Source organism: Lepidochelys kempii, chromosome 1 (genome assembly GCF_965140265.1).
Source record: "Lepidochelys kempii isolate rLepKem1 chromosome 1, rLepKem1.hap2, whole genome shotgun sequence".
Classification (NCBI taxonomy): Eukaryota; Metazoa; Chordata; order Testudines; family Cheloniidae; genus Lepidochelys; species Lepidochelys kempii.
In genome coordinates, this window is record NC_133256.1 from 109,990,194 (window position 1) to 110,004,030 (window position 13,837).

A 13,837-nucleotide genomic window follows, 5' to 3' on the forward strand; every position below is an offset into this window, starting at 1 on the left:
TTTTAGAACACACCACTAATCATGACAGGTGTGTGTCAGCACAGTTAAGATTATTGATTGTCTAACCAGACATATTTTCCTTAATTTCTCTTTGTGGATTTTTAATGTCCTTTTATTTAAAAAAAAAAAAAAAAAGTTAGTTTGAAGAGAGAAAACTCATTCTCATTGTATCAGGTCTGATGAGACTTTGAACCACAGACAGTACCAAAAAGGAACTCCTTTTTAATTTACACGGCAGAGATTAGATTGCACACCAACCCAGTCAGCACTGAAACATAGCTACTTGGCTACTATGCCAGTGGTAGCCCCTTTACTGGTTGAAGAATCAGATGAGATGTGCAACAGAACTCTACGTTGCATGTTTCTAGCTAACTCTCAGTGAACAAAGAGCCACTTGTGCTATTTTAGTACATTTTTAAATAAGTGTAAAGTTTGGAAGCTGATAATGATCTTGCCAAGTGGGGCTTTCTTTATGGCAAAACTGCTCTAGAAGAGAGAAGACAGTAATTTAAGGTACTAAATGATTTGGTTATCAGAAGCCTTGCATTGCTGTTTCAGGCCACTAATAATGGGTTTAGCATTCTCATCCTAGTCCCCATTTCACAAGACTGCCTCATTTAATGTAATTAGTCATAACTGCTCAAAAGAGCTCCAAGACTGGGGAAAAAAAAGGAAGGAATGAATTTATCAAACATCAGAATTGAAGTTCTCTAACTGGAAATTCCTCTAGCACCTTCAGAGGGTATATACACACCAGGTAAGGGAGGGGCATGATGGAAGGAATCTTCCTCTTCAGGCTGTGGACCTGCTCAGGTAGACTATGCAGGCCTTTACATACACACTCTCTCTTGTGGGGTGAGAAAATGGAAGGATCTGCTGTGATGGACCTGCGCGTGCACGCAGACACAGTCCACACTTACACAGGGGACTCCTAGGGAGCTATAATCCTGCACTCCTCTTACACACCGAAATGGCATCATTTACACTGCTATGGGTGCCTTTGTTGCTATGAAGCTAGGAGCAGAATTTGGAATTAAGAGGTGTGTGGAGAATCATGCTTATTAATTATTTAAGGGGGTAATTTACAAGTTCAAATTTTTTTAGGGTTGTAATTTTATTCCCCCTTTTCTGCCATTACAAAAATTACAATTCAACAGTTTCAAGTAAGTGCTTGACAAACCGTATTCCTCGGCCTTGACCATACAAGGTCTGCATGAGCTGACTCCTGCATCTGGATGGGGCTCCAGACAGCTTCTGAATAAAAATCAGGGGAAGTCATGCCATAGTGTGCGTCAGCTTGGTCATTTGTCCCACAGTGACTGATTTGGAAGTAAAGAGCTAAACCACTCACCAATAACATTTTTACTGGCAAAAGGTAAATCAAAATCATCCTTTTGTTTTTCTGACTTGAACGGTGACAATGCTCAAAGGCGAATGACAGATACTCTTCAGCTGTAGACACAGAAAGAGGATCAGCACTGCTGTTGGTAACAGAGACCAACAGCAAAAATGGGCTAAACATACAAATAGTCAAACAATAATATGTTTAACTGAGCCTGTCAGAATATTTTCTCCCATATTTAGAATAACCTAGAAGTATTCACACAAGAACTATGTCAATCTAAATTGCACACTAACTAAAAGGGTAATATAAACATAAATGCCTTAAGAATTGTTAGATTCACTGAAAATGGGACATTATCATAAAAACTATTTCCTTTTTAAAAGATATGCTGACACTCTACATTTCGGATGGAGCAGTTGCACAATCAAACTACATTATGAAAACAATTCCCGCTCAATATAGCAAGGTTATTGTGTTACTGTTACAGGAGAGGGAGAATTTCAGGATATTTACGTTTCTACATGCTATGACATTTTCCAAAATGATGTGTTAGGACTCTTCTTCAGGGGAGTTAGATGGCATATAATGTGTAAACGTATGCCCAAGTTGTGCAAGTGACTATAAAAGACTGACGAGCAAAGGATTAGAAATGTTCTTACCTGCAAAGGGCTATATTGTGCAACCTTACTCATGGAGCACTCAAGCAAGTAGCCCCAGCACTCACCAACATGAGTGAAGGCTGCACAGTCTAGCCCTAAAGCAGTGGTTCTCAACCAGGGATGCGTGTCCCCCTTGGGGTACTCAGAGGTCTTCCAGAGGGTACATCAACTCATCTAGATATTTGCCTAGTTTTACAACAGGCTACATAAAAAGCACTAGCAAAGTCATAGAATCATAGAATATCAGGGTTGGAAGGGACCTCAGGAGGTCATCTAGTCCAACCCCCTGCTCAAAGCAGGACCAATCCCCAATTAAATCAACCCAACCAGGGCTTTGTCAAGCCTGACCTTAAAAACTTCTAAGGAAGGAGATTCTACCACCTCCCTAGGCAACGCATTCCAGTGTTTCACCACCCTCCTAGTGAAAAAGTTTTTCCTAATATCCAACCTAAACCTCCCCCACTGCAACTTGAGACCATTACTCCTTGTCCTGTCCTCTTCTACCACTGAGGACAGGACAAACTAAAGGTCATTACAAACTGACCACTGAGGTCAGTACAAACTAAAATTTCATACTACTTGTTTTTACTGCTCTATATACTATACGCTGAAATTTAAGTACAATATTTATATTCCAATTGATTTGTTTTATAAGAATATGGTAAAAATGAGAAAGTAAGCAATTTTTCAGTAATAGTGTGCTGTGACATTTTTGTGTCTGATTTTGTAAGCAAGTAGTTTTTAAGTGAGGTGAAACTTGGGGTAAGCAAGACAAATCAGACTCCTGAAAGAGGGACAGTAGTCTGGAAAGTTTGAGAGCCACAGCCCTAAAGTATCATATAATGTTATTACTGAGAAAGGTTAAATAAAGCTACAATGTGCCTTCAAAATCAGTGCACCAAGAAGCTAAATTGTATGGCAAAGTTTGTTGAAAGTCTGCTGAACAAGCGACATCCGAAAGGGCAAGAAAGCTGTAAAGTTCTACAAACATCTCTTATATACATAAATCACAAGGTATCTTGCTGGACACTCACCCAGAAAACACATTTTAGTAACTTGTGTACTAAATGTATAAAGTGTACGCTAAAGAAGAGTTTGGAGAAGTAAATAGTTCAAGACTGAGTGTATGTTGAAATGAGAATTGTAATGTAATCCATACTCTAATCTGGTTGAGCCTGCAGCAAATCCCTTTGGATCTTGTCTTTGCACTGACGGAACGAAAGTCACGCTTCACAACAACTGTGCTTTCCACAACAGGTTTTGAGTCACACATAGAACACGTCAGCTGGAGGTCACTCCCAGCAGTGAGAATATAAATCTGTTCTACTGGCATATAGTACCTTGCTTAAAATCACTGTCAAACATGGCCTTGCGTCCAACGTAGTATTTGTATGTAACTCTCTGTGCCATGCTGTAGTCATCTTTCAAATTTGAGCTGTCAATAGCTCTAATTAATGGTTTACACAGATGAAGTTTGTTAATCTGAGAAGAAAGTCACATGATTGAAAGGTATATCAATGTAGCACTATGTGAGGAACAGGACTTGATTTAGAACATGAAATACAAAGAAAACAAGCTTAGTAGACTTGGATCATACCTTAAAATAGATTTTGAACAGCTGATTCACCAGAAACAACATGCCCCACTTTTTGGAGTCATCAATGCCAGCTCGACTGTAACAAAAGATAAAACATTAGAAATGAATGTTTTAGGAAAATACATATTTTGCTTTTAGAATGAAATCCCCTCACACGCCTTTGATCCATATTTTTTAAAACAAGTGGTCTTACATTACTACCAAACAAAAACAAGCCAAAAATTCCTTGTAAATTTTAGACCATGCAATCTTCATCAAAATAGAGCGCCCAATCCCATTTCTGTCCTATAATCCTCGTTAATTTTAAGATTGCTCAACTGTGTTCCCCCATCAATGCAATCACTTCAAATCAAGAAAGTCATCTAGGAAGACAAGGGTATCCACCCCAATCTCAAGTCACCTGTCTTACCATTCACACACTTCCAAAATAAGCCATCAACAATGTATACGTCCACCTCCTCAGAATTTCACTCAATGCACAACCTTAACTCCAATCACAGCAAGATGAAGGATCTTACAGAGAGACATGATTTTACTCTGAAATTCTACATAGTGTTTATTTCTTCTTAAATATTCAGACTGGAGTTAAGTTTGTATACTTGGCCCTGGTCTACACTAGGAGTTGAGGTCGAATTTAGCAGCATTAAATCGATTTAACCCTGTACCCGTCCACACAATGAAGCCCTTTTTTTTTTTTTTTTTTTTTTGACTTAAAGGGCTCTTAAAATCAATTTCCTTACTCCACCCCCGACAAGGGGATTAGCGCTTAAATTGGCGTTGCTGGGTCGAATTTGGGATACTGTGGACGCAATTAGACGGTATTGGCCTCTGGGAGATATCCCAGAGTGCTCTATTGTGACCGCTCTGGACAGCACTCTCAACTCAGATGCACTGGCCAGGTAGACAGGAAAAGGCCCGCAAACTTTTGAATTTCAATTTCCTGTTTGCATGGTCACATGCAGCTTGCCACGCTGGCCAAAGCTCGTCAGCAGAGGTGACCATGCAGAGCTCATCAGCACAGGTGACCATGATGGAGTCCCAGAATCGCAAAAGAGCTCCAGCATGGACCGAACGGGAGCTCCGGGATCTGATCGCTGTATGGGGAGAGGAATCCGTGCTATCAGAACTCCGTTCCAGTTTTTGAAATGCCAAAACATTTGTCAAAATCCCCCAGGGCATGAAGGACAGAGGCCATAACAGGGACCCGAAGCAATGCCGCGTGAAACATAAGGAGCTGAGGCAAGCCTACCAGAAAACCAGAGAGGCAAACGGCCGCTCCGGGTCAGAGCCCCAAACATGCCGCTTCTATGATGAGCTGCATGCCATTTTAGGGGGTTCAGCCACCACTACCCCAGCCGTTGTTTGACCCCTTCAATGGAGATGGAGGCACCACAGAAGCAGGTTTTGGGGACTAGGAAGATGATGATGATGAAGTTGTAGATAGCTCACAGCAAGCAAGCAAGCGGAGAAACCGGTTTTCTCGACAGCCAGGAACTGTTTCTCACCCTGGACCTGGAGCCACTACCCCCTGAACCCACCCAAGGCTGCCTCCCAGACCCACCAGGCGGAGAAGGGACCTCTGGTGAGTGTACCTTTTAAAATACTATACATGGTTTAAAAGCAAGCATGTTTAATGACTAATTTGCCCTGGCATTTGCAGCTCTCCTGGATGTACTCCCAAAGCCTTTGCAAAAGGTTTCTGGGGAGGGCAGCCTTATTCCGTCCACCATGGTAGGACACTTTACCACACCAGGCCAGTAGCACGTACTCGGGAATCATTGTAGAACAAAGCATTGCAGCGTATGTTTGCTGGCATTCAAACAACATCTGTTCTTTATCTCTCTGTGTTATCCTCAGGAGAGTGATATCATTCATGGTCACCTCGTTGAAATAGGGTGCTTTTCTTAAGGGAACATTCAGAGGTGCCCGTTCCAGCTGGGCTGTTTGCCTGTGGCTGAACAAAAATGTTCCCTGCTGTTAGCCACGGGGAGGGGGGAGGGGCTAGCCACATGGTGGGGGGAAGCAAAATGCGACCTTGTAACGAAAGCACATGTGCTGTGTATGTAATGTTAACAGCAAGGTTTACCGTGAAAGAGTGTACCCATTGTTCTATAAAATGTGTCTTTTTAAATACCACTGTCCCCCTTTTTTTCTCCACCAGCTGCATGTGTTTCAAGGATCACAGAATCTTCTCCTTCCCAGAGGCTAGTGAAAATTAGAAGGCGAAAAAAACACACATGTGATGAAATGTTCTCTGAGCTTATGCTGTCCTCCCACACTGACAGAGCACAGATGAATGCGTGGAGGCAGACAATATCAGAGTGCAGGAAAGCACAAATTGACCAGGAGGAGAGGTGGCAGGCTGAAGAGAGTAAGTGGTAGGCTGAAGAGAGGGCTGAAGCTAAAAGGTGGCGGCAGTGTGATGAGAGGAGGCAGGATTCAATGCTGAGGCTGCTGCAGGATCAAACCAATATGCTCCAGCGTATGGTTGAGCTGCAGGAAAGGCAGCAGGAGCACAGACCGCTGCTACAGCCCCTGTGTAACCAACCACCCTCCTCCCCAAGTTCCATAGCCTCCTCACCCAGACGCCCAAGAACACGGTGCAGGAGCCTCCGGCCACTCCACCCAGAGGATTGCCCAAGCAACAGAAGGCTGGCATTCAATAAGTTTTAAACTTTTAAAGTGCTGAGAGCCTTGTCCTTCCCTCCTCCACCACCCCTCCTGGTGCTACCTTGGTAGTTATCCCCCTATTTGTGTGATAAATGAATAAAGAATGCGTGAATGTGGAGCAACAATGACTTTATTGCCTCTGCAAGCAGTGATCGAAGGGAGGAGAGGAGGGTGGTTAGCTTACAGGGAAGTAGAGTGAACCAAGGGGCAGGGGATTTCACCAAGGAGAAACAAACAGAACTTTCACACTGTAGCCTGTCCAGTCATGAAACTGGTTTTCAAAGCTTCTCTGATGCACACCGCGCCCTCCTGTGCTCTTCTAACCGCCCTGGTGTCTGGCTGTGCGTAACCAGCAGCCAGGCGATTTGCCTCAACCTCCCACCCCGCCCTAAACGTCTCCCCCTTACTCTCACAGATATTGTGAAGCGCACAGCAAGCAGTAATAACAGTGGGAATATTGGTTTCGCTGAGGTCTAACTGAGTCAGTAAACTGCGCCAGCGCACTTTTAAACGTCCAAATGCACATTCTACCACCATTCTGCACTTTCTGTAGTTGAACAGCTCCTGACTATTGTCCAGGCTGCCTGTGTATGGCTTCATGAGCCATGGCATTAACGGGTAGGCTGGGTCCCCAAGGATAACTATAGACATTTCAACATCCCCAACGGTTATTTTCTGGTCTGGGAAGAAAGTCCCTTCCTGCAGCTTTTGAAACAGACCAGAGTTCCTGAAGATGTGAGCGTCATGTACCTTTCCCGGCCATCCGACGTTGATGTTGGTGAAACGTCCCTTGTGATCCACCAGTGCTTGCAGCACTACTGAAAAGTACCCCTTGCGGTTTATGTACTCGCTGGCTTGGTGCTCCGGTCCCATGATAGGGATTTGGGTTCCATCTATGGCCCCACCACAGTTAGGGAATCCCATTGCAGCAAAGCCATCCACTATGACTTGCAATTTCCCAGGGTCACTACCCTTGATATCAGCAGATCTTTGATTGCGTTGGCTACTTGCATCACAGCAGCCCCCACAGTAGATCTGCCCACTCCAAATTGATTCCCAACTGACCGGTAGCTGTCTGGCTTTGCAAGCTTCCACAGGGCTATTGCCACTTGCTTCTCAACTGTGAGGGCTGCTCTCATCTTGGTATTCTTGCGCCTCAGGGCAGGAGAAAGCAAGTCACAAAGTTCCATGAAAGTGCCCTTACACATGCAAAAGTTTCACAACCACTGGGAATCGTCCCAGACCTGCAACACTATGCGGTCCCACCAGTCTGTGCTTGTTTCCCGAGCCCAGAATTGGCGTTCCACCGCATGAACCTGCCCCATTAGCACCATGATGCCCACATTGCCAGGGCCCGTGCTTTGAGAGAAGTCTGTGTCCATGTCCTCATCACTCACGTCACCGCGCTGATGTCACCTACTCGCCTGGTATCGCTTTGTCAGGTTCTGGTGCTGCATATACTGTTGGATAATGCGTGTGGTGTTTAATGTGCTGCTAATTGCCTAAGTGATCTGAGCAGGCTCCATGCTTGCCATGGTATGGTGTCTGCACAGAAAAAAGGCGCGGAACGATTGTCTGCCGTTGCCCTGACGGAGGGAGGGGCGACTGACGACATGGTTTACGGGGTTGGCTTACAGGGAATTAAAATCAACAAAGGGGGTGGCTTTGTGAGAAACTGAATGGCCCCCTCAAGGATAGAACTCAAAACCTCAAGGACAGAACTCAAATCTGGGTTTAGCAGGCCGTTGATTTCACAGAGGGCTGGGAGAAAATGAATACAAAACAAATCTGGTCTATTTCTTGTTTTGAGCCACTTCATCTATCTTTATACATCTTGCTGGCAGCAGACTGTGCAGTACGACCGCTAGCCATCGTCATCTCCTGGGTGCTCGGCAGAAGACGGTGCAGTATGATGACTGCCCATCATCTTCTGCTAGCTGCAGGTTAAAAGACAGTGCACTGCCGGTAGGACTCAATCGCCACGAGACGAAACAAGGGAAATGACCTGGCTGAGTCACTCCCATGTTTGTCCAGGCGCCCGGCTAAAAGAGCACCCAGGACTATGTTGACGATGGCTACCAGTCATACTGTACTGTCCGCTGCCAAAAGGCAATAAACTGCTGCTGTGTACCAATGCAGTACCACGTCTGCCAGCACCCAGGAGACATATGGTGACGGTTAGCTGAGCGGGCTCCATGCCTGCCATGGTATGGCGTCTGCACAGGTAACTCAAGAAAAAAGACGAAAAACGATTGTCTGCCCTTGCTTTCACGGAGGGAGGGAGGGAACGGGGGCCTGATGATATGTACCCAGAACCACCCGCGACAATGTTTTAGCCCCATCAGGCACTGGGATTTCTACCCAGAATTCAGATGGGCGGTGGAGACTGCGGGAACTGTGGGATAGCCACCCACCATGCAACGCTCCGGAAGTCGATGGTTGCCTTGGTACTGTGGACACACTCCGCCGACTACATGCACTTAGAGCATTTGTGTGGGGACACACACAAACAACCGTATAAAAACGCTTTCTACAAAACTGACTTCTATAAATTCGACCTAATTTCTTAGTGTAGACATACCCTGGGATGAGATTTTGAAGAACATGATGTGTGCATCTGAAAGGGAGATTGTTGTAGAGGAGAGAAATCTAAGTGTACTTTGGTATTATGGTATCTGGGAGGTATGAAGAGTAACTTTAGACTTTTGTGGATGCTAATACTACTTAGCTGGAGATTTCCTGGGTTTCTAGTGATTGTGTTGATAGGAAATATTTGAGTGATCTTAAGTGTTTTTTTTTGTTTTTTAAAAGGAGTTTCCCTGGATTTTAAGCTAATAACAGAAGTTTAAATAACTTTGGTGCATAAAGTCTGGAGGAGGACAGCCTTGTTATGATAGAGGCTACAAGATCATCCAGACCACATCACACAATCCATTGTCTACAGCCAAGCTCTAAGATACAACCACATTTGCTCTGATCCCTCAGACAGACACAAACACCTACAGGATGTCTATCGAGCATTCTTAAAACTACAATACCCACCTGGTGAAGTGAAGAAACAGATTGAGCACCTGAGATCACCTACTACAAGACAGGCCCTACAAAGAAAGTAACAGAATGCCACTAGGTGTCACCTACAGCCCCCAACTAATACCTCTCCAGTGCATCATCAAGGATCTACAACCTATCCTGAATGATGATCCCTCACTCTCACAGACCTTGGGGGACAGGCCAGTCCTCTCTTACAGACAGCCCCCAAACCTGAAGCAAATACTCACCAGCAACTACACACCACACAACAAAAACACCAACCCAGGAATCAAACCCTGCAACAAACCCCGGTGCCAACTCTGTCTGCATATCTAGTCAAGGGACACCATCATAGGACCTAACCACATTAGCCACACCATCAGGGGCTCATTCACCTGGACATCTACCAATGTGATATATGCCATCATGTGCCAGCAATGCCCCTCTGCCATGTATATTGACCCAACTGGACAGTCTCTACGCAAAAGAATAAATGGACACAAATCTGACATCAGGAATCCTAACATTCAAAAACCAGTCGGAGAACACTTCAATCTCCCTGGTCACTCAATAACAGACCTAAAAGTGGCAATTCTTCAACAAAAAAACTTCAAAAACAGACTCCAATGTGAAACTGCGGAACTGGAATTAATTTGCAAACTGGACACCATCAGATTAGGCCTCAATAAAGACTGGGAGTGGCTGGGTCGTTATAAAACCTAAACCTAGTTTCCCTGTACTGTTACTCACACCTTCTTATCAACTGTCTGAAATGGGCCACTCATTACCACTTCAAAAGTTATTTTTCCACCCTTGCTATCCTGCTGTCAATTGAATTGTCTCATTAGACTAACCTCACACCTGGTAAGGCAATTCACATCTTTTCATGTATTTATACCTGCTCCTGTATTTTCCACTCCATGCATCCGATGAAGTGGATTCTAGCCCACGAAAGCTTATGCCCAAATAAATTTGTTAGTCTATAAAGTGCCACAAGGACTCCTTGTTATTTTTACAAGATATACTGTAATAGAGAGAGACTGGGGTTCCCTACAGTGGAATTCCCCTTCTATGGCCTTCTGCACACCTGTATGTAGCATGCGCCTGAGAATTACAGCTGTTTGCAATACTGGAAGGGGAGAAAGAGTGAAGAAGCCTTTTCTCCATGTTGAGAACATTAAACCTGTTAAGAATGGAAGATTGAAGTAAAACTCCCTCTCTCCCAGTCCCACTGTGATGGCATGTACAAACTCCACACTGGAACAGGACAGAAAGAATTAATTGTTTGCCTTGAGAGACCAGGATGTAAATTAGTCTCTTCTGCAACACCTGCTAAGACTATCAAGCCTAAAGAGAAGCCTCTCCAGCTGTAGTGATACTCAGGAGAGAACAAGAGAAGGAGGCAGGCAACAAAAGTGACTACCTTGACCCAGATATGGTCTTGGCTAGTGCAGAGAATTAGTTCTTATGCTTTATAAATGGGTAAAGTTATTTACATTTCTTAATGATTCAACACAAGATCTAGAAAGGATCTTTCACTTACGTGTCACTGGCACAGACACGAAAACAGCTCATCAGCAATTCTGCTGCTTTTTCCAACATATCACCAACTTTGCTTTTCCCTTTCTTCACCAGCTGTTGATCGGCCTAGCATGCAAGGTGAGAGACACAGCATGTATTCCTATGTCCAGGCTCATCTTTTAAAAGCAATAAGTAGACTAGTTCTGTAAATACAGTATCTTGTAAAGTAAAGTAAGAGGTAAGTTCCTTACACCTGTCACCCCAACATATTGTACGTATTAAAATATCTCTTTGGAGGTTCTGAACACCCCCCGCTCATTAACTTCAGGCTGAGCCCACATGAACAGGAGGCAGGGAGGGCTCAGGCTGGCACAAGTGTGGGGAGGCGAGGGTGGCCACCGGCAGCCCGGCACATGGGGATGCTGGGGGACCTCAGAAGGCCTTGGGCCAGCCCCGTGCTGGGGCGGAGGGGCTCGGGCTGGCCCACGGGTGTCCTGTTTTCCCGTTGGGAAAATATGGTCACCCTAGGTATTGCCAACCACAAGCCTTCAAAAAAATCATGATTTAGGCCACCTCCAAAAAAGTTATTTAAAAATAAATTTGGGTTCTTTTAAGTTGCCTTCTGGTGTATGAGCCTTCAGGGTTCGCTTTTTCAACCTCTCTCTGCAACTATGAAGGCCAGCAATTTTTCTTGGGAATGAAAGCTGAGATTCTCAGGCATTCACAGGACTCCAGGTGCTGGAACTTGAAGAAAAACACCAAATATTGCTAAGCTCATGATAAATCATGATCTGGCAACATAACATGTAAAACTGGAGAGATCTGAAAGGTGGATTAACTAATGTACAACTTTATCTCCGAGTAAGGATAACAAAAGACAAACCAATGGCCTTAACATGCACTGGAATTTGCCTCGTGAATTAAGTGTTGTTTTAATTTTGACTTTTGTTTACATTCTCCCCCACTTTTAACTACCCTGAAAACAAATGCAAACAGGCCAAAAAAAAAGAAAAAGAAACGGAGACTCATCCTTGTTATTGAAGACATATCTATTAAAATGCCCCATCAGCTCTCATACAGTGCCAATCTAGTTAGTATACAAACTTCTCCAAACCGATAAACCAAAAACTCCATGCAGACCCTCCGATTCAGGTTTCTCACAGGTAATATATGCGCCCAAATACATAAATGGCCTTATCAACATTGGATCCTCAGGCTGGATGTGGTCATAAATGTAGAATCTACTTACTACTCTGTTCAGACCATTTCCTACTCCAGGCAGAAATAAAGTTTTTCCCCATTGCAACACAAACTACCACCATGGTCCATCACAGAGAATTTTTAAACCCTATCTAATTCAAAAAAAGTTTCTTGGAGAAAATTCTACCCAATCATGAAGCCAGGGAGTAAAAGCATTACTGATGCAATTAAGGCATGCCCCACAGAGCCTTTCTGAACCATAAATAACTTCAGAAACCCAGACTGACATCAGTGAGACTTGCAAGTTCTCAGCACCTCCTAGGATAAGGGCCAAAAATAACAGGTAGGTAGAACAAGCAACTTATATTATTGCAAGTATAAAATGAACTTAGCAGTGGGTGAAACTCTGAGTATATATCATTTTTAGGGCTGTTGATTAATTGCAGTTAACTCATGCTATTAACTCAAAAAATTAATCGTGATTAATCGCAGTTTTAATCGCACTGTTAATAGAATACCAATTGAAATTAAATATTTTTAAATGTTTTTCTATATTTTCAAATATATTGATTTCAACTACAACACAGAATACAAAGTGTACCGTGCTCACTTTATATTTTGTATTACAAATATTTGCACTGTAAAAATGACAAACAAAAGAAATAGTATTTTTCAATAAATCTCATACAAGTACTATAGTGCAATCTGTATGGTGAAAGTGCAATTTACAAATGTAGATTTTTTTTTTTTGTTACATAACTGCACTCAAAACCAAAACAATGTAAAAAAAACTTTGGCTGAACAAGTACCCTTGTAGGCTCTAATCATTAAGACAAACATCCTCTTAAAAGATGGCTGAAGCATGAAAGGGACATATGATTCTTTAGCGCATCTGGCACATAAATATCTTGAGATGCCAGCTACAACAGTGCCATGTGAACACCTGTTCTCACTTTCAGATGACATTGTAAAGAAGAAGCAGGCAGCATTATCTCCTGCAAATGTAAACAAACTTGTATGTCTGAGAAATTGGCTGAACAAGGAATAGGACTGAGTGGACATGTAGGCTCTACATGTGGAGTTCTGCACCACTGTGCAATGCAGAATTTTGCAGAAATTAGTGTTGTGCATGCAGAATTTCCTTCCCCCACCCCCTGAAATGGGCTGCAGAGATGTTGGCTGCCACTAGGGGTGGCTGGACCCAGCAGAGCCCAGCTTGCAAACAGAAAATAATACCAGGGGACGGGAACTGGAGGGTTCCCAGCAGTTGCAGTTCCCAGCATACCCTTTAGGAAGGAGGCGGCGGCGCACAGGAAACTCCGTGCAAGCCCAGGACCCAGCATCAGGCTATTTTTGCCTCTGTATCCCTGGACTCTAGGAGGATAGGGGATGTGAGCGTCTCAGCCAGGGAGGGCCCCGCAGCTGGGCTCTTAGAGGCAAGAGTGGGTGTGAGAGTCTGGCCCCCCCGGCTGGGCTCGATAAACAGGAACGGGGTCGTCATAGGGGTTTCTTTAATTCTCTACTCCTGGGGGAAATTTTTATATGTCTGTATTGTTACATACTTGCTGACAGGTATTTTGAAATAAATTATCAAAATAATTGAAGCTGGTGTGATTATATAGTGTTATTTTGACAAAAAAAATTTGCAGAATATTAAAATATTGTGCACATAATTTTTAATTTTTTGGGGCAGAATCTCCCCCGGAGTAACATGTGCAAGTTCAGCTTTTATGATAAAAAGATTGCACTACATTACTTGTATTAGGTGAACTGAAAAATACTATTTATTTTCTTTTTTACAGTGCAAATATTTGT

The 13,837-nt window shown here is 43.6% G+C and overlaps 1 protein-coding gene across 2 annotated transcripts in view; it reads right to left on the minus strand.

Moving 5' to 3' along the window:
- The window catches only part of PCID2 (PCI domain containing 2), a 32,605-nt gene that overhangs the window by 3,050 nt on the left and 15,718 nt on the right, over positions 1-13,837 (minus strand). For both annotated transcript variants that reach the window (XM_073350435.1, XM_073350426.1), the window contains exons 9-12: positions 10,845-10,948; positions 3,602-3,677; positions 3,345-3,486; positions 1,352-1,452 (exon numbers count right to left, since the gene is read on the minus strand). In XM_073350435.1, coding sequence (XP_073206536.1) covers positions 1,352-1,452; positions 3,345-3,486; positions 3,602-3,677; positions 10,845-10,948 — 423 coding nt within the window. The remainder of the gene's footprint in view (positions 1-1,351; positions 1,453-3,344; positions 3,487-3,601; positions 3,678-10,844; positions 10,949-13,837) is intronic.